General features: G+C 43.3%; 1 protein-coding gene across 1 annotated transcript in view; it reads right to left on the bottom strand.

Annotated features, from left to right (window-relative positions):
- Positions 1-26,491, bottom strand: part of LOC144093949 (uncharacterized) — a 96,841-nt gene that overhangs the window by 35,625 nt on the left and 34,725 nt on the right. Inside the window, exons 10-14 of the mRNA XM_077627721.1 lie at positions 25,366-25,531; positions 9,042-9,260; positions 5,706-5,939; positions 2,917-3,062; positions 207-332 (exon numbers count right to left, since the gene is read on the bottom strand). Coding sequence (XP_077483847.1) covers positions 207-332; positions 2,917-3,062; positions 5,706-5,939; positions 9,042-9,260; positions 25,366-25,531 — 891 coding nt within the window. The remainder of the gene's footprint in view (positions 1-206; positions 333-2,916; positions 3,063-5,705; positions 5,940-9,041; positions 9,261-25,365; positions 25,532-26,491) is intronic.

A 26,491-nucleotide genomic window follows, 5' to 3' on the forward strand; every position in this document is an offset into this window, starting at 1 on the left:
CGCTCCTCATATTCACTCAATGTAAGCCCGGTTGTTGGTCTTTGCTTTAACACTTCGCCATTTTTTGCAGACTGCGTAGAAGTACTGCGAAAAATCTTTCGAGCACTCTGTAAGACTCGGGCATTGTTTTTAACGTTGGGAGGAAGAGACATTTCAAGCTTGATTAAGGAAACTGTGCACGTGCATATGTTGTCGAGATTACTCACGTCGTTGTAGTAGGTAGAACCATCTGGCGACAACATCTCCGCGTGATAGTTGAAGACCTTCATGTCGGTGAGAGGAGGTCGGGAGATGGCTTTTTTGTACCCGCCACAGAAGACGCCATCCGGAAGCTAAGAAAAATTGTAAAGACAGCAGTTACGAGATGAAACGAAAATCCCGATTGCACGGAGTGTGAAAGCAGTAACACATCTCTTTATTGTAATTTGAATGTAACAGCAGTTCAGCAAGAGATGTACGAAAAGGGGAAGTAATTTCCTCAATTTCCTCGGTTTAATGCGTAGCGATGTGTGTGAAATTGGACCACATGCCGCTATTACGCAGAATTTATATTTCAGTTCTTTGTTGTACATCTCTCTTAACTATCTGTAGGTAATACTGTGTGTTTTTTTCAATCAAAGTCCAAGGTGAGACCTTCCTAATGAGATCTGATTGCATGTTCGCCTTTACTCTAATGACAGAATCATAGCGATATTTGCAACTCAAATCATTCTCTTTTACAGGAGAATGTATGCGTTTTCGTGGTCGTGGGATATGTGGCTACTCATGACATATGGTGGCAATGGGAAGAAAATGGAATTTATAGCATGCCGTTCGAGTCAGTCCTTTTAACCCAACACTATTAACACATAAATTGAGTGTGCACATCAGCATAATTACTTCGGTGTCATCTATTCGCATAACTAATCAAACAACCAGCCCATAAATTACGTCGCCATCAGAGCGACTATAACGCTGGGGCTGATTAGTTAAATACTACCCATAGCCACGTGTAACAACATGATTCTTGATTACCAAGATCCAGCTATTCAGACGTCGGCTAGAACGCTCTTCTGTGGCTTAGAGTTAGCATCAGCCTCATTTTGCACAGTGACAAGAAGTCTCACAGAATAGAGTGATCGGTGTGCAGTTTTGTGACTACGCAGGCGACCTGACTGCTCAACTTACTTCGAAACTGCCTGAACGTGCGGACATTTCAGCAGTGTTCGTCATTTAAGTGTTTCTTTGAAATTTCCCACAGTATTTTTGCTCTCCGAATGGCATATATTCGCCCTGCCTCACATATCCTTCTCCAGGCTGACCATATACTGGAAGTATTTTTACCATTATCTTGGATAAGCCTGTTTCAAATCTGGACTAAGCTTTCGACCATTACACTAAGGAAGAGACTACAATTTAACCTCGAGAAGATTACTAACAGTGAACAATTTTGTGCTGCTTTGTGTTAAAGATATGTTGCGTTATATCACTGGGATTTTGAGTATCAGATTATTTCTCCCGAAATGCTACACACAGAAGTGGGAACTATAAATAAATAAATAACTAAAAAAATAAATAAATAAATATGAAGAAGAAAGGCATTAGCTGAAGTTCCATTGCCATCAACGGCGCCAGATTGAGCTCGGACTGCTTTTTAATGCTGATCCCATTTTCATGTTCCAGTAATTGAAACCTTTTCATCAAAAAAGGTAAACGCGTGTCTCACGCAGTCACAACAGAGACATACCTCGACATTACACTACAGGCACTATTTACTCACGCAGAAACGACGTTTGAATGCAGGAGGCAGTTAGGTTTTGCAAGTTTCTTTTTATTGATCATTTGTTGGCAAAGCACGTTTCTTTTTTTTGAGTAACATTTAGCTTTACAAAAAGGAAATACTGTTGAACACGGGTATATCGAAAATGATATTCGGAATTATTGGCTACATCGAGCACACTGATTGCCTTCTCTAAATTCTTGTGTAAATTGTGTATTGGAAAGCAGCGCCGTAATGTATATCTCCAAACTCTTCAGTCGTTGATGTATCGTGGCTAAGGAATGCAGCGCAACAAAAACGACGAGAAACCAAGAGGGGGACAGAACAGCACCTGTCCTATCCACTTCTTGGTTTGTCCTCAATTTTGTCGCGCTGTGTTCCTTAACGAAGATCACAGACCAACAAGCCAGAAATGCCAGCTTAGTTCGATATATACAACTAGAACGGCGTGCTGCTCATCTGCAAGTCGTGCTTCTCCTGAAGGCACTCTTTGATCACTTTGGACATGGCACGTGCCTGAGTTTGTGCTTAGGAGTCTTATAATACTTTTTACGTGAAAAGTCGCTGTCATGCGCTGATGCCAACCTAACTGAAGCCTAGCGGTGGCCCTCTCCTGGCGTGCTTCGTAGCCGGAAACCAGCTACACCTTAATTTTAATGAACGATTGTACTACCTATGTTGTACTGGTAGCAGGATTAGACATCTTATGATAGGCAGTAGGCCAGTCGCTAGTTCCGAAGCACCGCCCGCTGGAGATTCTATTCGGTACGCCTAACCAGCGGTGCATTGTCAGTACGCCGGTAGTCAGGACGTCGCTTCAAGAACGGTGTGACTACCGTGGGTGCAATGCGCCTCTTGCTCCTAGGTTACAGATAAGCCTATCTATTGCCATTTTTTATGTGTGGGATTATCAGCACACATAACTCTTTCGCGATTTCCTTTCATTTCTTTTCAGTTTGCTTTCCACTGTAATATATAGCGCTGATTGTTAAATCTCTAGGGAAACACAATATGTTGAGGTAATATTGGCTTCTAATGTTCTTCGCCGAGCCTCTATACCCTACGTAATGATGAACCCTGCCCTGACATGGTTCGCGAACATTTTGTAACAGATGTGAAGACCAAAGCGGTCGTGAACGAGATGCCTTAAGATTTACCTGCAAAAGATCGTCGTGTATAGCGGTATCCAACGCTGTGAAGCTGTATATGTTAATTTGAATCTCGTCGCCTTCCCCGTTGGCGTAGCGTATGTTAACGGAGACGGGTGTCTGGATGGCGTCTGTAGTTGAATCCCAGGAAATCGCTAAAAAATAATAGGAATACCAAGATGAACATGAGGCAGTATGAAGATCACTGCTTCCTTTTTGTTTACATTAAAGGGCTGTTTTATTCTTAGGCGCTCGCCGCTCTGTTATAACGAGGGATCAAGCACAAATTAGAGCCGCCGTACAAGCATAGGCGAAAGAAGAATAACAGCGAGCAGGGAGCTAAAATGCGTGAAGCTTCTGGAAATTCATTTACCGACAGATGAGTCTGGGCATCCGTTTCTTCTTCCACTGAGAAGTGAGTAGCTAAACTGAATTTTTCAACCCCTGCACCATGCTGTAAACAGTAACTAAAGCATTGTGGGTTATACAGTGCGAACTAGATGACGGAAAAAAGCAAGAAGACAACACGGACAAGCGCTTTTGTCCGTCGTCTAGTTCACGCTGTACCACCCACAATGAGTTATTACCAACTCGCCCAGCTGTCCATCCTTATTCGGTAATTAAAGCGATGTCAAATATATCATAGGTTATCTATTCATTTACAGTTTCAAGACTGTGGTATTGATATAATCTGTTTACTGCGCTCTCTTCCTTTCCGGAGACACGAAAGGAGCCCTCTGGGTCAGGAAAAAAACACAAGGCAATTATATCCTTTCTCTAAGCAAGAAGAAATGGCCATGCATAGCACATGTAATGCGAAGAGAAACTAACGGATGGTTCCTTAAAATAACAGGGTAAACATAAGGAGAAAGAAAACGTGGAAGGAACGGCTGGGAAACAGCTGGACGGATCAGATTATGATATTTGTAAGGATAAGTTGGCTGCAGCTTGCGCTGAGCACAGTTAATTGGCAGGATATGATAGATATTGGTCGTAATTGGGTTGATGTGGTACAACTTGAGCGTTGGCTTCGACTCTGGAGATCACATCAATTTCACTGTGATGCCGGGACGACGTTGGGAGGGATTCCCAAGGGTGAAAGCTAAAAGTTACAAACTTAAAAAAAAATAGCGAGCGCAGCGCGTTAGAGCCCCCAGGAATATCGGACATATACTCTTCGCTGACGTCTAGCGCTGCTTGTAGGTGATCAGTGCTTAACTCACCTGGGCCACGTCTATGCTGAACCAGCCGCCAAGTCTTGGATTTAGTGGGATGCAGAAATCCTTTGTTTGAAATAGTATGTCAAGCTTGCTTCATTCACAACTCGTCTTGAAGGTACTTAGTTGTTCTGGTAGGTTTGGAAAGCGTTTCTATACATCTACTTTCCAGTGAATGACAAAGCACTCGTCATCTTGTTTCGATGTCAGTTTGTTTCTGGACTGTGCAATAAGCTTTGTGTCAAGGGGGCTTTCTAGCTAATGCTCTGCACCGCTGAAGCAGTGTGCAGCATAATGGCAAAGAGTCATCATGGGACGACTCGCCCTTCCTTTGTAAGAAAAAGACATTCTGAGCGTTACGCGTTGTAGGAGGCCGTTTTATTTTCGTGACAAATAGAACGAAAAAAAAGGAAGCATGCAAGCGTTGGGTGCCGCCAATGTGAAAAAGAAGAATCATGGCGAGCAGCTTTCAGTACTGCAACCTGAGCATAGCGCTTATACTTACAAAGGCGCGAGAAGTTTTGCAGACATGCTCGTTCCTGGCCAAACATTTCAGCACAAACGTGGCAGAAAGGGGATCAGAAGTGCACATTATCTTTTTCGCCTATTTTCGCAGCACCTGAAGCAGTTCTTTATTGTCGATTACCATAAGTGCCGGACAAGGAACTTTTTATTTATTTAATTTATTTTAATTGGTTTTTGGGGAGAGGAAATGGCGCAGTATCTCTCTCATATATCGCTGGACACCTGAACCGCGCCGTAAGAGAAGAGATAAAGTAGAGAGTGAAAAAAGAAAGGAAGAAAGGGGTGCCGTACTGGCGGGCTCCGGAATAATTTCGACCACCTGGGGATCTTTAACGTGCACTGATATCGCACAGCACACGGGTGCCTTAGCGTTTTGCCTCCATAAAAACGCAGCCGCCGCGGTCGAGTTCGAACCCTGGAACTCCGGATCAGTAGCCGAGCGCCCTAACCACTAAGACACCGCGGCGGGTCATCAGAGGGCAGCTCAGTCTCACTTTCATGTACAGTACGTGGCGTTCGTGTCCAACTGGAAAAAAAAAACTTTCTGGGGGTTTAGCTCGGGTTAAACAGAAATTGTGTAAACACTGAAGAAGAAGAGCAGTCCTGACTGCGATTTAAGGTGCAAGAGTGTTATCACGGACTACACTGCGACATTTGAGGCCATGCGGAGGACGACAACTTACAGCTAGCGGACGCTTATGGGATAGCCTTGGCGGTCTAGGAATTTGCTCGGATGGGGGTGGGGTAGGGGTGATCCGGCAAGCTGCGAATTATTTGGTCTGTACAGGGAGGCTGGATCTAGGCACGACAAAATGTCAAGCGAGACCATATAGGGAAGCGGATGAATTCACGGAAGCAACAACATATGTCTTAAATCCAGCTTTAATAATCGCCATGCGCTACGCAGACAGTAATGCGTTTATGACTGCATCGTTATTTAGCGCTATTGTTTTGGCGCATGACAGCCTCAGTTGATTATTCGCTACTAAGAGCAACATGACTTAGTAACGCAAGTGCCTGTAGTGATTGGAGGCTAATTTCACTTCAGCAGCTCACCGTTTACTGCCATGGCGACAATGAGAGGCTTTTTGTCGTGTTCAGCGTCGATCACCCACACGTCGCAGGACATATTTCGCGCCGGATAGTGCGCTTCCTCTGGCGTCGAGTTCCACAGCTGAGAGGTGAGCAGGTCTCTCAGGTAAAAGTGCGGCAGTCCGTCTTCTGACGGCAGAGGGCCGAAGGTATCGCTGTCTGCTTTCGTGCTGATTAAGTTGCAAGATGCGTTGTGATCTGAAATGAAAAAAAAAAAAAGCGGAAGCCTAGCTAGTTTTTCTGTTCTCCCAAGAACTCACTTATGAGTCCGATGCCTTGCATGCACTGTATGTACCGGTAACAATGCCCTGACTTGTAAGGCTATGAAACCGCTGTAAATTAACCAGTGCCTTTTTCCAGGCTTCAGCAGCTTTCGTGCTAAATATTTCAGGCTTACGTGTAACTGTGTAACTGCTTCGTTGAACAGTCAGGTGAAAGACATGAAGCGATTTCATTCGCCTCTTTTCAATCCCACTTCAAAGTTTCTCCTTAGAAATCGCCTCAGTGGAACGGGGCAACGAGCAGTTTCTAAAACTGACATAGTGTTTTTATAATACTTCCGATGCGTCAAAGCGCTTACACCTTAAAGGTGCACTTTACTGATCTTTATCGCCACATTTCCCAAATAGACATATTCCCACGTCTGTGGGTCTGAGAAACATGACAGAACAATTTGAAACGCAATTGTCCGAAAGGAGAAAGTCGCTTTCTCACATTCTGACATGAAAGACTCATCGATCGTCCAGCGTATAGGAGGCGGGCAGTGGTAATAAAGAGTGTGACATTACCCGAGAAGCGTAGGTTTTATTAAATAAGTAGTTCGTGTCAGTAATGTGGTTAAACACCCGACCAATAAAATAAGACTGGCGATCTTTATCACAGATACCCCTAATTGCTTTTTGCCGGTAGGAGCTACGGTTGGTTAAGTGCCATCTGCCTTTTAAAAAGATTTGAAGAAATAATGTGAGAACAGGGTTAAACTACGCAAGAAGCTGACTATTTACAAGCAAAAAAGAGATTAAGGCGTCTGAAGTTTCTTCCAGTAGAGATAACCTTCTATACCGCACTCAGTATAATTCATAAAGTGTAGTATACCCTCCCTAGGTGACGTAGCCCGACGGTATGTAGAACCGAGAAGTTTGAACGCAGAACGGCGCCACCGTAGGCTCTGGCCTCACCTTCCTTGCAAATATAGATATAAGTTGCTCCAAAAACCACCAGTTCTGCTCTCGCCATTGCCATCATATTGAAATACAGTCGAACCCCGCTAAAACTAATGTCCCTTCAACGAAAGATTTCCAATTCCCCGTCAGCTCGCCAAGTAATGGAACAAATTTCTCATCACAACGAACCATTTTTGGGGCGCGTTTCCGCTTCGACGAAACTTTTGCTATGCGAAGCTTGGTTTAAAAATCTATCTTACAATAAAACAAGTATATTGCCGCCCATCTGTGTACTTCCGTAGGTCCGCGCTGCTTTGTTTCACTAAACTTTCGCTGGAACCAATTAATACACTCATTCAAACGCACATAAAGACCGCCATTGCTTGGTGGTGATGACAATCGGGCTGGCTGCCTTGCGACAAGGCGCGGATACAAGCTGCCGTTTTCTTCCAAGCCAGAGCCGCAACCAATTCGTCGCCAAAGGACGCAGCAGACTGGCAATAGCAGTGGCGAGTTTGCCCTAATGTTTTTCCACTCGCGCTTGTGGGCTGCAATCGACACGAGCATGGCGACTTTGTATAGGAAGCGGAAGTTCCTTTCTCTTGAAGAGAAGGCACGAATTATCAGCTCGGCATCCAGCGGCAGGAAAAAGGGAGATGTTGCAGCGGACTTCGGCATCTCAGAGAGCACGCTGTCAAAGATCCTGATGACGTTTTGGGCATATGTTGTCCAACATGACAGTGTTTTTCCGCTGAATTCGCCAAATCGAAATTTCCCCTTCAACGAAATTTTTCGCGCACCCCGTGAATTTCGTTGTAGCGGGGTTCGACTGTATATGTAATATAGTGGCAGTATTTTCATACTCGTCTCCGACAGTAGACTGCCCCTTCGAGGAATAGATTCCTGGAATGCAAAGCGACATATGTGGTTCAAGTGTTCTTTTGCATATTTTATGAACCGAACTAAAATAGACTAAGGAAGAGTTGAAAAATGTTTACAACGAACGCTTGTACGCCCCGCTTCGAGACAGTGCATAGCTGGAGGAGTATTTTGAAGTGAAGCCTTTAACGAATGCTTGTGGTGAAGATTACTCCAACAGCAGTGTGCCGACGTTACAAGGTACGAAACACGTACGGCAAAATTTGCAAAAGCCTTCGTGTATTTTCTTTCCAGCACTTCCATCGACAGCACGAAAGCCAGTGGTTTGATTCAGTCATCGGTGCCATGTTTTCTTCAGGGCCCGTAATAATTCTTTTAAGAACCATACAGCATCAACAGCCATGACTCAGGAGAAGACTACTCTACGTGTACAGCGGCTGCCAAACGGACGTTTGAGATTTCGAGACCCTTCTCTGTGCTTAGAGGATTTAATCTGAAACTTTTTGTATCTTTGTATCCAAGTAAAGTGGCCTAAGGTAGAGTTGACATAGTTAAATAGAAATTTTGTAAGCTCTACTTCGAGGTAGCACAGTCATGGAGAGGTATTTTGAGGGGCTTTATTCGAATTTTTGCCGCTGCGTCTGCATTGCAGCATTAACAGCATCAATGTCTAGACGTTTGGAGTTACAAAGAATCTGGCTTACGCTCGATATAACAATAGATAAACTTGGTAAACTCAATTCTATAGACCGCAATCTGCTTCAACGTCGGTTTTTTAAACTCAGCCAAGTGGAACATTTTAAAGCAAACATCGTCGCAGTGTGTATGCACCGGAATGGCACCAAACTAAAACGATTGCTGTTAGTTAACAGCGAACGGAGGTTTTGTTAATAGTACTGCTTTTCCCCCTCTTCTTCAAAGTTCATATAAACAGATAAAATTTTAAGAGCATGGCAGTCTCCTAAATACAACCATTTAGACGAAGAAAAAAATGCATTGAGGACACAATATGCCGCTTAACAACCACACTCAATGCGAGCGCTGCTTCGAAGGCGTATTTCGAGCCATTTCCAGAAAAAAAGTATCTCTGCTACTTGCGCGCAAGTTGCAAGACAGAATTCGCCCTTATGAACCACCAAGCAAACTCGAATCTTATTTCTCTGGGATAAAAGGGTTACGGCGCTTCGTGGAAACAAAAACCTAGTTTTGAACGGCACCTTTAGGTAGCTATTGAACGAGTGGTACAAAGCATCCTTACCTGAAGATCTGTGAAGGAAAGTCTGCCTCGTCTCTATATCTTGAAAGTAGGTGAGCGTCTCCCCATCCGAGTGTATCCTCAACGCCGCTTTGAGATTCGCGCTGTCGTAGAGCTCCTCGAAGAAATGGACTTCTTTGACGGCGGAGTCTTCACTCGGCCTCGAGATGATGATTTCCCCGAGAGCTCGGAAAGACCCATTGTAAAATGGAGGAGATGTTCCTGAACGAGGAAATAACAAAATACGATAAAAATAAAAAAAGCGCTTTGCTGCAGGATACGTAGACTGATAGCGACGACAAAGACACTTGATGGCGAGTTAGAAACCACAAAACACTTTATTTTCGGGTTTCATCAATAATCGTTGTGTGCTGAAAGCAGTAACTAATAGAATGCGATGCACTACCTTGTAAAATAATCCAAAAGAGCGTAGGTAAAATTCAGATGGCTACTAAGAGAACACAGATGGCTCAATACTGTGCGTCTTCTGTTTTAGTCCTAACGATTACCTAAGAATTCAAAAAGAAATATGTGTATACGTGCTGCTTGCTCTGAAATCGAATAAATGTGATTTGACGCAAAGGAAGAAGTGATGCCTTTGGCAGAGACACCTCTCGATTAAAAGCCCTGAATTTTGATGCTCTAGTGTCTTGCATAACAGATGTGACGTATTACAATGAAATAGCACGTGAACTGCAACATTAGTGACATGCCTGCACATCAACACTTTTCATAATTTCTGGATTTTTCTTCCCGGGAGCTCAACCTGCACAACACTTGCCAAAGTCACCATTTGGGTCGTTGTTCAAGTGCTCTCTGAAAGCAGATGCTGAAATCCACCCCGAGTCTTTGTTCAAGCGACAGATCGCGCCAGCAAACGATCAAGACAATCTACAATGGCCACGATGGAGATTCGGCGAGGAAATGTCTTATTTTGTAATGAGGACGTCGATACACTAAAGATAACGAGAAAATTTCTAATTTCCTGTCTTTTCTTACTTTCTTCCACGTTCACACGCGCTAATTTTTTAAAATTCTTTCACTTTTTGCGGCTCTAATTACGTGTTAAATATTATTCCTTGTTTGTAGAATAAAAAGTTGAGAGGCAGCGGATTGATATTTAGCCCTCTAGTGGATGTGAGTAAAAGTTTGTGCACTCAAAGCGTCTCCGAGAGGTATAACAAGAAGTTAGGAACTCAATACTTCGCATGGTGTAATTCAGCAGCGCGCCAAGATTTGTGAGTGAGCACTGATTTTTGTTGATTTCTGGAGAGTATACCTATAGCAAGGAACTGCTTTGCAATCATATCGAAATCATATCAAAGAACAGAGGAAGCGCTGTCTCAAAGGAAAAAAAAAACATGAACGTACAGCCTTTGTGAAGCGTACAGCCTTTTTCCAGGCCGTGTAGTGGGGCTATTTAGCGCATTTGGCAATCCTAAGCTTGGGAGGTTGGAGGACGCAAGTTCGTCCCACATTGATGAGATTAGGGTCCCCGAGTACGCAAGAGGGGCCGGGCAGCAGGGCTCAGAAGTAGGCCCCTTGGGCTGTGTACTTTTGACTGTACACACATGCGAGCTTTCTCCCCAAAACTTGCTCCAACTTGTTCGTTCAGACTGAAGCACTACATGTTGCTGTCACACTCAAGCACGCATTTCTTTGCACGTAAGAGAAAATGGGGTTAAGAGACAGAAACTTGCACTGAGCGCCTTCAGGCAGAGATTTCAAGATGCAGCGAGCGATGCTTGCGAAAGAAGAAATGCGAAAATACTGAGCTGTACTAACCGCGTGAGCAGAGAAAATCCATGAAACCGAAGGAACTTTTATGAAAACCGATGGGTGTCGTTTCTTATGAAGCGAGCATTCAGTACTCTAAAAATCTTCTTTCTGACCCTCTGTGTGAATCCATGATCTTTGCATTTTAGATTTATATATGTTCTGCAGGCTCTCCTAGAGGTATCGTGACGTATGAGTACATTTATAGCGAAGCCTCACTAGGTAAAATCAGCAACCAAATAGGTGTTGCGAAACAACTACTCGTTCGGCCCTGAAACAAGATAAATGCTAACGCACTTAATACAAGATTTGTGTCCTGTTTTTTGGTCAAAGGAGCGGAAAAATAGCAGAGTGTAAATTCTATTTAAATGGGCAGTCGCAGTGTATCAAGAAGGGGTTCCATACAATTAATGAGAACGCTACCGGGAAGCACAAATAGTTACCCACACATTCCCCACTTTGCTAAAATATAGTGTCCAAAAACGATTCCATCGACCATGAATGTACAAATTTACAAAATACATGACTTAAATGTGAGAGACTGCACATCGCCTGTTACCGCGGAGCTCAGTCCACGGCAGCACAAATGAGTTTGGCAAAATAATCATATGTACTCACCAGGACGCAGCTGGGCCGACACCGAGTGCTTAAAAGACGCAAATTCAGTCCAGATTAACGCAGCAATAATAACTACGAACTTCATGTCGATGCGTGAAAACTCATGGAATAAATAGGTTGTTATACGCTTTCGCCAAGAGCGCTCTGGGGCGTCACACAGCTACTTCGCATCGCGTACAGTGTGACACGCCTCATGTTCTTCGATAGCGCTTGGGCTAGAGTGGGTCGTTGATAAGAGCGATATGGCGCACTGAGCGTGTATTCTTTTATTAAAGCTTTTGTTCGCACGCCCAGGTCATGATAACGCACCTGCAGATGTTAGATTAGCGCAGATAACTTTTCTCGCCAAGCCACAAAGCGAGGATAAAAACTGAACTTCAAGCTCACTGTTCCCTGCCTGTAAAGTGTAACTGCAGCTCAGTGAACACGTGATGTGATGCTTACTTACGTGTGTGTCATATTTATATTCGCAATTTTTTTTAAAGAGGCAAATGCTATTCATGTTCCTAGTTCTGGGGTGTAATCAAGGAGTATAATTACTCACTGACATCCTCTCAAGCGCAGCCATGTGGCTACAAAAGAAAGTTGTACAACTTTCCTTTCTATTTGTATGGCTGCGCTTGGGTGGATGCCAGTGATTAATTACTCACTGATTACCAATCTACTCCACCTTGGAGGATTTTCCTAAACAATCGACCAAATAATTCAGGCTGCTTGCATAAAAAAGTACAGAGAGAGTGAGGAACAGTAATTGTTTGTACAGGTCAAAGGTCAAAGAGGAAATGCAGTTTAAAAGGACCTTGCTACACGGACTTCCAACATGATGACATTCAGACCACGTGGTTCGCGCTTCAAGGGGTTCGTAGTGTTTTCCAGTGCTCGAATGCGTGAGCAGCGACTTCAACACTCCTCACATGCTTGGCTGAAGTTCCATAGTAAATGCAAATGAAAGCAATCTAGCATTATTTGCTTCGAGTTTTCGTGGAGCAAATGTTCCGCCGTTTGCAATGACGTCCCCTATGGAAGCCAACGTTCAGGAACCTTGACCTCAACCATCAAGGTGCTTCTCACACTGCCTTGAAAATCCGTCCGTAGACTTCGTGCGGCAGTGCTGTATTGTTCAGGGCTAAGGAACAACGTGGCCGTGCTCCACGCTGCGGTCTGAACTCCTGTGTTCTTTCCCCTATTTTTATTTTTCGCTCCCTTCATCCCCCTCCCGAAGTGTGGTTAGCCAACTGGGCATTGCTTGGTTAGCTTCCCTGCCTTTCCTTTTTTCTGTCCCTCTCTCTCAGAGGATCTGCGACTATGGCCGTCGGAAGCTGTAATAAGTAGCGCACGTGACAAGAGGCACATACTCGACACTTTTAATTCATAGCTCTTTACCTGAACCTTACAAAGGCAGGCCCCAAGCAAGTTGCTTTGCTTAGAGCTCAATCGAGGTGGTTTCACAGCAGTAAAAGAAACTTAGCAGCTCAAATGGAACGGTGACAGCACGCAACAAGAAGGTAGAGCAGAGCTCGCGGCTCGCATCTCTAGTTTCAAGGGACACGGATCAAGAGCAATATAGTTGTTATGAAACACATTCGAGGAGATCTCTGCGGAGAAGGAATTTCGGCCTCTTGACGAACTGCTTTTGCGCACGCTCAATATGAAAGAGTGAAGTGTGTAAGACGAGGTCTCAAACAACGCACTCGTGTTCCAGCCTTGGGAAAACGAGGAGTAGACATAGAAAAGGTGCACTACATAGGGCTGGGCAGGCACGTGTCATTACAGAGTGGACAGAAAGGAAGTGGTCGTCGCAGTTAAAACACCAAAGAAGCAACGTAGGCTGGCGTCCAGTAACGCTCACAGGTAACGGTCAACAAACAAGGGTAGGCACCCAACGCTCTTATTTTCAGAATGGATGCAGCACGTAGCGCCGTTGTATTAAGAGAGACCCAAATTCCTATTTTTTCATGGTGATGTTTGTGTGTTCAGTATGGATTCATTTAGTCCCTCATAGCCTAAGTTGCTTTGGGACGTTAAACCCCTTTAAACCAAGTATGGACTCATTTACGGACGACAGAAGGAAGCGAAGATCTGAAAGAATGAAACAAACAAACAAACAAACAAACAAACAAACAAACAAACAAACAAACAAACAAACAAACAAACAAACAATCGAACTAACTAACTAACAAAAAACAAATAAACAAACAAACATACAAACCAGAGAAAGAAGTGATAAAAGCAGCTTCACACTGTGACTGTGATGCCATCCCACTCAGAAAAAAGACGAAAGAAGCGTGCCCAAAATACAATAAAATATTTATTTTTCTGCCATAAAAATAGTTTTAGTGGCACTGTAGCATTTTTTTAACACTGCTAAATTCTTTTGTCCTATTTTTTCTACTCATGCCGCTAAGACCACAGTCAGCAGAGTACTAGGCAAACGTCTGTTTTTATTACAAAAATGTCTGTGCTTGCTACAGATGCAAGTCCCAAAATACCACAAAAAATCTTTTGGGAGAACAGAAAAGTTTCTGACGTGTTATTCAATAGGAATAACTGGAAAGAAGTTAGTGAATCATTAATGATAAAAAAGAGCACAAAAGGCTGAAGCACTTAGGTCTGAACCGGTGTGGCTGGCTAGGTTAACTCAGTAATAAATAGATGCTCGCGATGTTTTCAAACATCAAGCAAACTAACTGTGCGAGAAGGGATTAAGTCTCTATTTAGCTCACTTCTTTGGGCAAAATGTCCTCCTCTTACGATAATATGGCTGCTCCTTGGATGCGTAGGGCGTTACGAGTGAAGCGCTAACTGACTTCAAAGGAATATTTATTAAAGCAGATATTAAACGAGAGAGAGAGAGAGAGAGAGAGAGAGAGAGAGAGAGAGAGAGAGAGAGAGAGAGAAATTTTATGTGCAGGACATCATTGATGATCTGACTATGATGCCAACAAGCAACGTTTCAATAAAACACGACTGAATAAAAATTCTACGCATGCCGTTTCGCAACCCTCAATGCAAACGTTCAAATAGACCAGCTTCTTTCTAGTTAGATAGTATATTTGAAGTGTTGAGATAGCTGTAAGAAATATCCAATAGCAGCAGAAACTCAAGTTCTTCAGAAACTCTTCAAAAATAGAAGGAATGATGCCACTAACGCCATAAGGTCATGGGAGGGTGGCATATGGTATTGGCAACGTCTTTAAGATGGATTGCTTGCCTTTTCTGCGCCTTGAAACTCGTCAACTCTTCATTGGTGAAGCCCGCCCGTTCTCACCAAACTCAGAAAGCAAAAAAAGGATGGACAGTTTTCAGTGATATCGCAGTCACGTCTAAAAAAAAACGAGTTTTTCTAATATTACTGTTGGAAGACACTTCAGCCTTGTGAAGCGAAAATATTTGACCTTGTTCCATTTAGGGCTTGATTATTAAAGCCGAGATATTTGTATCTGCCCTGGTTTAAATAGTTCGTCTCAGTGCATGCTTTCAAGGTACGCAATAGCGGCCGCGTTCACGGTTGGTTTCATTTTATTTTCTTCTTAAAATTGTGAGTGTATCTTATCGCTGTTAGGCAATAACAGGAGCACAGGCACCAAGTCGTTGTGTGGTTTTTCCGTGCCCTGATGCGCAAGATATGAGTAAAAGAAATTGGGGGACACTTAAAGGCCTTTAAAAGTGGAATGTGATTGCATTAGAGATCCTCACTGTGGCTACTTAAGCGTTTCTGTGTGGTTTTGTATGTTTTTAAGCATTACAAGTTGTTGATTCAATTCCTACCTGGCACAGTGGGCAGGCTGCTCACAATCCGATGGGCAGATTGCCGTCTGCCTCGGTGGACAGCGGCAAGTTTACGGGACTTCTGATTCTGCTGGGCCCGTTGCTACCTAACACGTGACCTATCTCGACTAATCATCGAATTTCATGACACACGCTTCATTTTTGCGGAATGTGGACTCCAATGCTATCGCATTCATAAAAAACACCGTTGGATTTTCTGAACGCCCATAAATATTTGTTAATTGAATTTCACTTGTCATGTGTTTCGGTCTCGGCTTCAACAGCCGCATACCGGGTACGAAGTCAGAGTTCAGTAGAATAAGCTGTATAAGCGAATTAAATGTTTGGCTATGCATAAGAATTGGCATCTATGTATAAAATTCAGCGTTAGATAAACCATTCCCTGCGCTATGGAATGTCGCAGGTACTACTTTGTAGTAGTAACGATATATATCGCATGTCATTTTTGTCATGAGCGCTTTACTTCGCCCTAGGCACCGGCTCCTGTTATTGAGCCAAATTACAGTTCCTAGCTGTTATCACTATTAATACTACCCAAACGACTTCCATGTGGAGGTAAATGGGGTTGTCATAGACAGTGCCTCCTACAGCGTTGAAGTGCGAAAAATAACAATGGCGGACGATATAGCGGGTTAGGCAAAACGCGATTCAAGTGCTCTAGCACTTCAGTTTTCGATTCAGCTCCGGCTCTAGGCTGGCTTTCCAAGGTAAAGCAGGCGCCACACAAACATCGGTGAAATTAGACTTAAGCTCTTCCTTGTGGGTGTGACCAGATAGCATTAATGGTTTAATGCCCATATTTGCAGAATTAGCCATTCTCTACTTAACATTCATAGATCACGAGGAGCCCTTATGCCACTCTTGGCTCACAAGTGCTCCTGTTAAGCGATACTCCATTGCCCTGCTATGGCAGGTGCAGCCACGGCAGATGCAGCCACTGGTGGGGCTTGTGAGACGCAGGTTGCTCTTCTCGAGCAACCTCAACATCATGTAGAGAGACTTCAGAGCGCAAACATCAGCGAAATCTGAGATTGGTTTCTTAGTTCTAGTGAACTTTAAAAAGAGCTGCTTTTCTTTTTACAATAAAAAGAAAGATTGTGCGTAAATGTACATGAAACGGCCCAAAAATGCTTGAGACGTTGTTAGGAGGCATTTATTAGAAACGTGCAGATAATGTACGCCAATCTCACCACTGCTCTTTGAATCACAATTGTTTTACTGTTGCAAATAAATCACTCGTAGGTTTCCATTTTTTTCTAGGCCCAGCCACTGTCAGTAGATTTTAAATGTATGCCTTTTGGAATAGGATTAACTTGAGCACAATTGTTTTCGTCTTGTGTGCATGCATAGGACGAACGAAAATGTCTACTCGCTACTTTAAGAGAGAAATACTACGTGAAAAAAATAAAGACACCATTTCTTGACTTTTCTGGAGCACGTTTCGTTGTAAGCTGCTTCTCTGATGTGTCACGCTGAAATATAAATTTTTTTTTTGGCAGGGTGCGGGCAGTCGCGTTTGTTTTGCTTATTTTTCCATGGCAACTTTCCTCCCGCAGATTCTACGATTTGTAGGCGTTCATGAGCGCAGATAGCAAGCTCCACTTAAACGGTTTTTGATTCATCACAGAACAATAAAAATTTCACCTCTAAAGTAACCGTTTAGAGGTGACATATACGATGCAAAGCTTCTAAGGCATCCCACGCGCCGATGTAATGCCGAAGTACTACGACTTCAAAAAAGAGGCTAGCTCGCTGTAATTGTATTATACAGTTTTTCCTATTTTAGTGAGTGCTGTATTCACTAACTTCTGGCTCTTATTAATTGTGCTCCATATTTCGAGCATCTATGTTTTAAGAACGTTAGCTCTTACTACTTACATTTGTCAACGACGCGTCTGTCTGGAGTGAAGGTGAAATTGACCAAAACCGTTATTATATGACCACACTATATCACACAGCTGCAGTGAGTGCCAGTATAGCGGTAATCGAAGTGCCCCCCCCCCCCCCCTCCATAGGACCACCGTTTGCACAAAATTTGTGGGTCACCCGTTTGACATAAAATGTTCGAAGTGCTCTCAAATGGCTTGGCATGTTCCTGAGCATAAAATTGCTAATTGAGAAAAAACTCGAAATATGCGTGTGATTCACACCGACGGCCTTTCCGCTCCCAAACCGTGCATTCCGAGGACCTTCAGACGGCCATTATGGCCGAACTGATTGTCGCAGGGGGTTCCGGATAGTGTTAAACAATTCGTCGCTGTGATTCACACGTTTATAAAGTTTATTAACTGATATAACGACGAAATATACAAGATATAGCTAAGTTGGCTGTAAATCGCAATAGTAGTGCAAAATCTATGACGCAGATGGCGCAGCTTGTGTGTTATAAGATGTGATTCCGGAAAGGAAACATCTGCCAATGTTTAGACATGGTCTACTCCACGTTTGCTGAGCACACAGATGTAAGCACTTGAAACTCCTGTAGCAAACGCTCTTAAGTTGAACACTGAGGCAGTGTTGGCGGAGAATATTTTTCCTATTTTTGGTGACGGTATTCTATTCGGCAGTGCAAGTAGTTTTCTGTTCATGAAAGAAAAACATATTTCAATTCCTTGCCAAAGCAGAACTATTGCGTTTACTACGGCAGCACAGCCTTAGCTAAACGCAATTTTTGTATTTATCACAGAAGCAAACTCGAGTCAGTAGTGGCAAACTCAAGTTTAATCTAAGAAAATGACATAGCACAGAAGGATGCAAGCGCTACTTTTTTAACAAGGGCTGGGATGGCGAAGCATTAGCTTTGCATCACATCGTGAACAGGCTTGTAAATACATCGACGGCTCGTGGTTCAGAGTTCGCGCCCACTCCCTCATGATACGCACACTTCTTCTACTTCGTAGAACTCCTGAAATAAGGAAAAGTGCTGTTAGCAAATAAAAGTAACTTGAGAAACAACAACTGGTACTAAACTTGTTGGCCTCCATAAAACGTCTTGAGGTTTTCGGGAGATTATACAACGTGCCTAATGAAAAAAAAAACAACTGGTATAAATGGGCCAGCACAGCTGCTCAGAGAGGAGGAAGGTGTATTTGCAAGCGTCTGTAGTTATTGAGCCAAAAGATATTAAGGAGCGAGCAGCAAGGGGCAAACATGTTGCTAATTAGGAGAACTTTTTCTTAGCCTAAATAAACGGGCGCAGCAGAAGCCTTTATGAAATTTTGTAATATTTTTAGTCCGCTTTTTGAAGAAGACAAATTTTTCTGCAATACGTTGCTTGGTTCGATTCTTCTGTATGCCAGAAAACATAATTGGTAGGCATCCCAGATTCTAAACTATATATAAAGTGGCCTTGCGTGCTGCAAACTTCTCGCACTTAACTAATGAAACACCCATATGTTGCTTGCGTCAAGACAAGCCCGACGTGTCGTAGGCTAAGGAATCTCTGCCGGCTGGAGTCAGCGTTTACGCTGTTTTATAAAGGTGGCAAAAAATGGTTCAGATAAGAGAGAAGCATGCAAAGCCCGCATATTACCTTCTCGTAATGCGCTTTCAGGGCTTTTTTAGAAACAGCTTGTTGCAGACGTGCAATGCTTGAGTCAAGTTGAATACTAGAGCTTCCATTTATGGATCCGAATATGGAGAATTTCAGCGTCCTTTTATCGCCGAAAGAAGTCTGTCGGGAAATCAGTAAAATCTCATGAACATCAATCAATCAATCAATCAATCAATCAATCAATCAATCAATCAATCAATCAATCAATCAATCAATCAATCAATCAATCAATCAATCAATCAATCAATCAATCAATCAATCAATCAATCAATCAATCAATCAATCAATCAATCAATCAATTCAATCAATCAATCAATCAATTGCACGCAGTACAAGCACCTGCTCACTGAACGGTTGCGCATCGCTACATGGCCTCCGCATCGTTACGTTATGTCGGTGTAATGTTTCTGAACAGAACTTCTTTTAGCTTGCTGATGGCTACAGTTGCTTTGCACACAGCACGCATGAGGGCGCGAGAACTTCGCAGAATCTGCGGGGCACAAGCGAACAAGGTTGCTAAGCTCCCTGCACTGAAACAGGGTGGTCAAAATTAAGTTCCACAAATTTCTTAAAATTATGTACCGAGTAGTACGGGAAATCCACCTTTGAGTATAAGTTATGTTGCCAGAGGAACACGAAATAAGATGACATTTATCATCTCCAGCTTCCGAATTAAAATAAATATAGTAATAAGATTTTGTAACTCCAGCGTCTAGCGTGTGCGTTTGTACTTGTAAGATAGAGGTGGCCGCACTTAGAGACGACTCCATTTCGTAGAATTCTTGTAGAGCACGCGTGTTCCAAGACATTCGCCCGAAAGTTTGCACTGATGTCGCGTAATTACGCGTACAAGGCAGTGGCAGTCGACGCATCACTTTGACCTATAGTGTGACGCAGGCGTTGTACCGGACGTTTATTCCATTTGTATAGCCGAAAGTGAAATGGAAGCAGTTGTCAGTGCAACCGGTCGCTCTACGCTGTTTGGAGACGAAATTCCGCCTAGAATTTCGCGCCGGTCGTCCCCACCTTGCATGCGCAATGAGGCGTTTCGAGCTGAAAATTTGGGCGCGAATATCTCGGAACCTATGCGTACTAGAAGAATTCTGCCGAACGGAACTGTGTAGCGATACGACGGCTTCTTAGTCTCCAATGTAAACATCACCGCTTACTCTAGCCCCTAGAAAGTTGATTACAAGACTTTAGTTAATTAGGTGCCCCATGGTGAGAATTATCTAATTTTCTGCCTCCCTGACCCCATAAGTTATCTGTGAAGGTTGATTTTATGTACCACTGCGCGCCGAACTTTAAGAACTCTACACTGCTTAATTTTGGCCAACCTCTATATTTCACTCTTCCTAGCTTTTTCAGTGACAAAGTAAGGTTTCATATATTTTACCTGCTTAAAGCCGAAGGATACGACTCCATACTGCTAAATTCAGCATGCTGTAAACTTTCAACCTTAATGGTACATACAGAGGTGGGCAATTCAGCTCCGCGTCATAAAATTGTACGCAGGTAAGTGGTTATACAAATATAAGGTCATCAAAGAATGAAAAAGGAAACAAAGACGGAAAGCTGGTGAAAGAAACGCCTCTCCAGAGCCCCAATAAAATCCAACAGCCTTGTAACTGCAATCATTAGATGAAGTTAGAGCTTGGCTTTTATGAAAAGGACAATTAATGGCCAGATGGGCACTCTGCGACTAGAACCTTCTGAACAGGATTTGAAATTCTCAAAGAGGCGTGTTATGCACCTACCTTCGAGTCGGTTTCAGCTTTTACATGAAGGATAGGTATTTTGGCAACGCTTGTGAGAAGCTTCTGAGCAGCAAAACGAAACTCTGGCTTCTTGTACACTTTGCTGGATCCTTCTTTGTCTGCAGCACAAAATTGAAAAGTGCGCCGGCGATAAATTTTTATGAGGAACTTTGCTTTAGTTCGGTCATGAAAAACATTTACACAAAGCAACGCGAGTACCTGTATCGGGAAGACATGCAAAAGATTTATTTTTTAGTACTAGCAATCGCTTAATATATTCGCTTCGTAACATATGGACGTTAGAGGGTTTACAATATAGAGTACTAGCCATAGGGTAGATCTGCACCGATTAAGAAGAAACGTCGACATCAACGAGACAAGCTTACTTTAAGGCAACGGTTACAAAGGCGCCCACACATCTACAGTAGCGCTCTACAGCTCTGCCGAGCCCGTCATCTTTTCTTTGCTTCGTTAAGAGCACGTTGTTGTTGTCCAGTGCAAGCGGTTCTCTTGCTAGTGGCATTTATTCCATGAATGCGACTGCAAAAAAAACAGCGCTTAGATTTGTTGAGTGGACGTCGCTAACACCTATGGAAAATCGTCGTCCTGCTCCATATGAAACTACGGATTGGTTATTAGACACACTGAAAACACTGCTATGGTTGTCGAAATTACAAGGGAAACTTGACCTACACATTAAGGGTACGACGCGATAGCGGTAATGGGTTAATGCCCATATATGCGGGATTGGTAATTCTCTACTTTACATTGGTAGATCCTTGGGAGTCCTCATGCCACTGCTGGCACAGTGGTGGAACGGTTAAGCGATCCGTCACTCCACTGCGATGGCAGGGGTTGCCACAGGGGGAGCTTCGGAGACCTATAGGTGGGTCTTCCCGAGCAATTCCTCGCGACCAATCATTAATTTCACTGCCGCCTGCCACGAGGCAGTTTGTTCACAATCCAGTGCGCAAGTGGTGATAACGTCACAAGGTCACGCGACCTCGGATGACATTAAGGGTCAAGTGACCGGAGCGCAAAAAGGTGGCCCCCCTGGGTAGACCTAGGTTACGCTTCCCCTCCTTCCCTTCCTTCTCCTCCTTATCATCATGTTTAGCACGCTGGATCCACGTCAGGAAAAGAGACGGGCACTGCTTGAGTCGGTGTGGAAGGAAAACAAAATAAAGGACTTGAAGGGGAGATCCTATAACGTCAAAAAAAAAAGAAAGATACGGGATCGCTTAATTATCACTTTGTTATGACAATGCTTTATCATTTGGTCATATCTTTGATTCTAATTGCTTCTCGCCTCATCGTTTCATATTTTCTTATATTTTTGGTAATGTTTTTTCTTTGCTCATTACACGTGCTTCGAAAAATTTTGCTGAGCAAAATGCTGAGCGACTTTCTTCTGCTCTTTGACGAGTCACTTCGATTTTCGCTGAGTTATGCTTAGTGAATTTCATTTTTTCTGAGCCATTCTTAGTGACTTGTGTTTATTATTAGTCAATATCAATTTAAAGTAATTTTTGTCAAAGCAGCCACCTTACGACCTCTGCTATTTTCCCTCCACAAATGGAGAGGAGGATTTTGCTCTCTCCGCAATTCTTCCTGGCAGCCGCGGCCGGTTGCCCTTGTCACCTGCCAGATAGCAGGCAGAAAGTGAACACGGCGCTACGCCGGGTGACGATGGACGCATTTTCTTCGCGATGGGTGTTCTACATAATGTTATCTTCTAATGTTGCATGATAAGACTGACTACGCCCACTGCACGACAAAGGTCTCTCCCATATCTCTCCAACTAACCCTGTCCTGTGCCAGTTGTGGCCACCCTATTCCTGCAAGCTTCTTAACCTCCTCCGCCCACCTAGCTTTCTGCCGCCCCCGCTACGCTTGCCTTCCCTTGGAATTCGGTCTGCTACCTTTAAGGACTGTCGATTTTCTTACCTCCGCATTATGTACTCTGCCCAAGCCCATTTCTTCCTCTTGATTTCGAGTAGGATGTCATCAGCCAGTGTTTGATCCCTGACCCGCCCCACCTTCTTCCTGTCTCTTAACGTTACACGCCTGAAACTGAGAACATAGTATAAGCTGAGCTGTCATCATTTATGATCACATTTGTTTTAGAGCAATCTGGCGTCGTATTTTATAGCATTTCTCTTCATTGATTGTGACGTCAATCGTGAAGAAACCGACGTGAGAGCGGGAAACTGATGACGAATTACAGTTGAAGCAAGTCTGGCCACAGCGCTGTCGGCAGTCAGTCAACTGCTGCTGCATTCGTTCAGAAGAAGTGGAAAGGACAATGCTTCGCCGAATCCATGTGAAACTACCACACAATGTCATTCCTGGTTTATGATTAGCGTCCATAAAACTCGTGCTTTACAAAAATGTGTGATGAGTTTCTGATTTAGAGTCACTAGCTTTAGACATTACACTCATCAGGTAAACCAGATTACTTATGAGTCGAATTAGTGGTGCATTGGCGAGGAAAGTTGGTCTCCGCGTTTCTCATTAAATCATGATCTGCTTTATTGTTTCCAGCTTCTCACTAATTTGCTTGCAATATTTATCATGCAGTATAACTATAGTCTTGGTGTGATAAAATGTGTTTCTGGCGCACCAAAATCGTCATCTCGGCATACACTGCCGTGACTGCGAACAGTGAAAAGAACGCGGTCCTTTCTTGAGAAGAACCGCTATAGTTTCCTAAGTCCGTCAACAAGTCAGCCAGAGAGACAACTGAGGCTGATGAAATCGCGGGAAAAGTAGACGACTCTGTCAGCACACCATCGGCGTTTTTGAGCGAAAAGGAGCGTCATTTCTTGGGAACTCCAACTTCGCAGAGGATTCGGATGGTGGTGGTTCTGTTGTTCTGTGCTTTCTGTTTTTTTTTTTTGCTTTCTGTTTGCTTCCCTGCAACGATTAGGGTGCGTACTCGTGAGGTTCGGTACCACTGCCAGACACAGCGTGACTCCTCCCATTTTCTTTCGGTTCTGCGCATGCGCGCTGTTTTGTATACGTATACGCTGAGCGAAGCAATAAAACTTTGTTGAGATCAGCACTCTGTGGTGTCTCCCCTCTTTTTCTGTGTTCTTCGCCGCGCTGTGTGAATGCAAGCAAAAGATATATCCTGAATGCCATTTTTTAGCATCTGTTAAAAATGACACAGAAGCTCTATGCTGAACACCGACGAGACAATTATTTATGCAAGTTTTGCATAAACGTTGACAAACCACAACCGAGAGGCCCAGTTATTACGTCGAACAGCTCCCATCGACCCCCTGATATGAACACGTAACAAGAAGGTCGAAAAACATAGGGACTGCAATGCAGAAGAATACATGCCACACCGATACACTCACCTGATTCGAACTTTTTGACCCACTCCTTCAATCTTATATACATGCAATGAAAAGCCTCTCAAATGGTATCATTAGGAAGTTGTTGATAAGCAGAGCATTAAAAAACACATGCATTATAACTTCTGCAGAAAAACTAAGTTTATTTACATCTTAAATGTTATCAGTAAAACTCATCAAGATAGTATGTATCAGTCTGATGTCAAAAAATTCATTGCAAAATTCACCAATGCACGTATGACGTCAGTGTGATGCAAAAATGTCTTGCTAAAAACTTATCAAATATTTATGATGGGGGTCTGATGCAACAACACAATAGATATTGCCTTTTTGATTATTTTTCTGAAGGATCACGTGATTATATCTTAACGATATCAGAAATTCAATATTCACTTCTGTAAGGGCATCAGGTGTGTCAAACATTGTGTATTCATCGGTGTCGGTTCACCAGTGCAGCACAGGTGTGGTGCGCATTTACACAAAGGAGTGGCGGGATGCGCGTGTTCTTGCCCGACCAGCTTGACGTCATACTCCACGGCCTATATGACCGGGAACGACTTCCAAAGGCAGAGCACCAAACGGAACGAAAACCTAATTAAGTTAAAACGAAATATGGCCCACTTGCCGCGCCTCGCGTGACATAGTGATTAAGAAAAACAACACAGGCGCCTGTGTTTGTCGCTTCCGTTCTTCGTTTTACTGTCCTGTCCCATTCGCGCAGTCCTACCTTATTTTCTGGAATGAACCAACAACCACGCAAGAACGTTCTACAACAGAGTGATTAAGCTGCGTGCTGCCGTTGATTAGTAAAGGACGTAGAAAAAAAAAACGTAGAAAAGCTTCTTCAGATGCATACTCGATGTGCTGGAATAAAATTTTTGGGGGGCTTCGGCTAGTGTAGGCATATGGCGTGCTCAAAATATAAAAGAAAGGTTCTTAGTTCTGAACCGATGAATATCAAAGTGTAACCCCTGCTTACATTATACAATATGTGCCTGCTAGCGATTCTGAGTGCCCGACAATTTCAGTCCCCTCCGGTGTGCCGCGCGGTGCTCTTTATTATGACCACTGCTGTTTCTTATTTATATTGGTGTTCCCTCATGGCGTACTAATATGCACTGGAATTCATTTTTGCCGCGCACACGTAGGAATTGGAACATCCTTGCCGCATCCATCGCTGCCATCACCGAAAACATCGCCGCCAGTAAAGCTCTCACCCCTTTGCTTTTTTAATGACTTGTTCTGTTCACCCACTATTTTCTACAATGCCCTCGCGCCTTGAGAGTACGTAAACAAATAAAGAAACAAGTTTTTCATAACGCATTCATATTTAAAGAACAAATAACTTTTTCTGGAAATTAAGCCAGAAGCGAATGCGGAGGGGCTTCGATGTTATGTTCTTTTAAGTGTTTCCTCGTTGGAGCATTGGTAGATATAAGTTCTCATGACACGAAGAAAGAAGCAACACAAACCTTTGAATGTGAGCACCACATTCCTCACAGACGTAGATTCCATATAGCAGGATGAAATATCAAAACCCTGCAGTTCCACAAATGAAGAAGCAGCTGTGGTGAAATCAAAGAATTGAAAGGATATCGTTTCGCCAGCTTTGACAGCCAGAAGCGGGGCACCGGACACCTGCAAATAAACAATATATGAACAGCGATGAAATAAATAACCGGGTTGCCAACTCTGAAGCGTTCACCGCCGAACCAAACAAGCAGCGAAGATTTCGTAGTAATTTATGCGGCTCAGGCTTCTAGCCTGTAAACGGTTCCTGTAATGAGGCGTATGCATTCCTGGACAAATATTGCTTGAAGGAACAGTTGAATGAGCAACGGGTTCATGTATTTTCAAGCATATCTAACTTTATCGCCTTCATGCGAAACAGGTCGTCGAGAAAAAATCTGGGAAGTAGTGGAAAGGTTTTGCTATTCACCTACTACCGAATGCTTCATTATGCGCGAAGATATGGTCCTTACTGAAAGGCGTGAAAAAAAGCAAAGGACGGGAGGATTCTTGTTATTTAGACGACTTATCCGTACATGCTTCAACTTTTTCGACTCTAGAGCAGGAGGGGGTACCACAAAACGTAGAGCCGATCACCGACGTACAAGCAACACAAGAAATCAAGCACACACACATCAAAGTAGACAAAATATGAATTGGTGTGCTTAAACTTAAAGTCTGCTTAAAATTTCGTTCAATGAATGTTCATGACTATTGCCAAAAATGAGTCCCATTATCGGTAGTTAGCGGGGAAAAGCCGTATTTAAATAACTTTGTCCTAGGGCACACAGTAGCAATATTTAGCGGATACTACCTTCTTTATCAGAATGGCTTAGTGAAGCGTAGGTAACTGTATTGTAAGAGGCGGTAAAAAATGGGAAATCATCCAAAGTAAGCCCTTCTGGGAATTGATGGAAAGGAGAGTTAAATTAATTCGCGAGAAAGTGAAGTTACGGTCATAAAAAAGTGAAGCCTGCTTTTGCGTAGCCGCAAGCTTCCGACCATCGCTTTTCGAGCGGGAGGTCTAACCACAGACGCATAATCAAGAACACTACATACTTATTAATAGGAATTTTCGCGTCTCTTGGA

The sequence above is a fragment of the Amblyomma americanum genome, chromosome 6 (genome assembly GCF_052857255.1).
Source record: "Amblyomma americanum isolate KBUSLIRL-KWMA chromosome 6, ASM5285725v1, whole genome shotgun sequence".
NCBI classification, from domain to species: domain Eukaryota; kingdom Metazoa; phylum Arthropoda; class Arachnida; order Ixodida; family Ixodidae; genus Amblyomma; species Amblyomma americanum.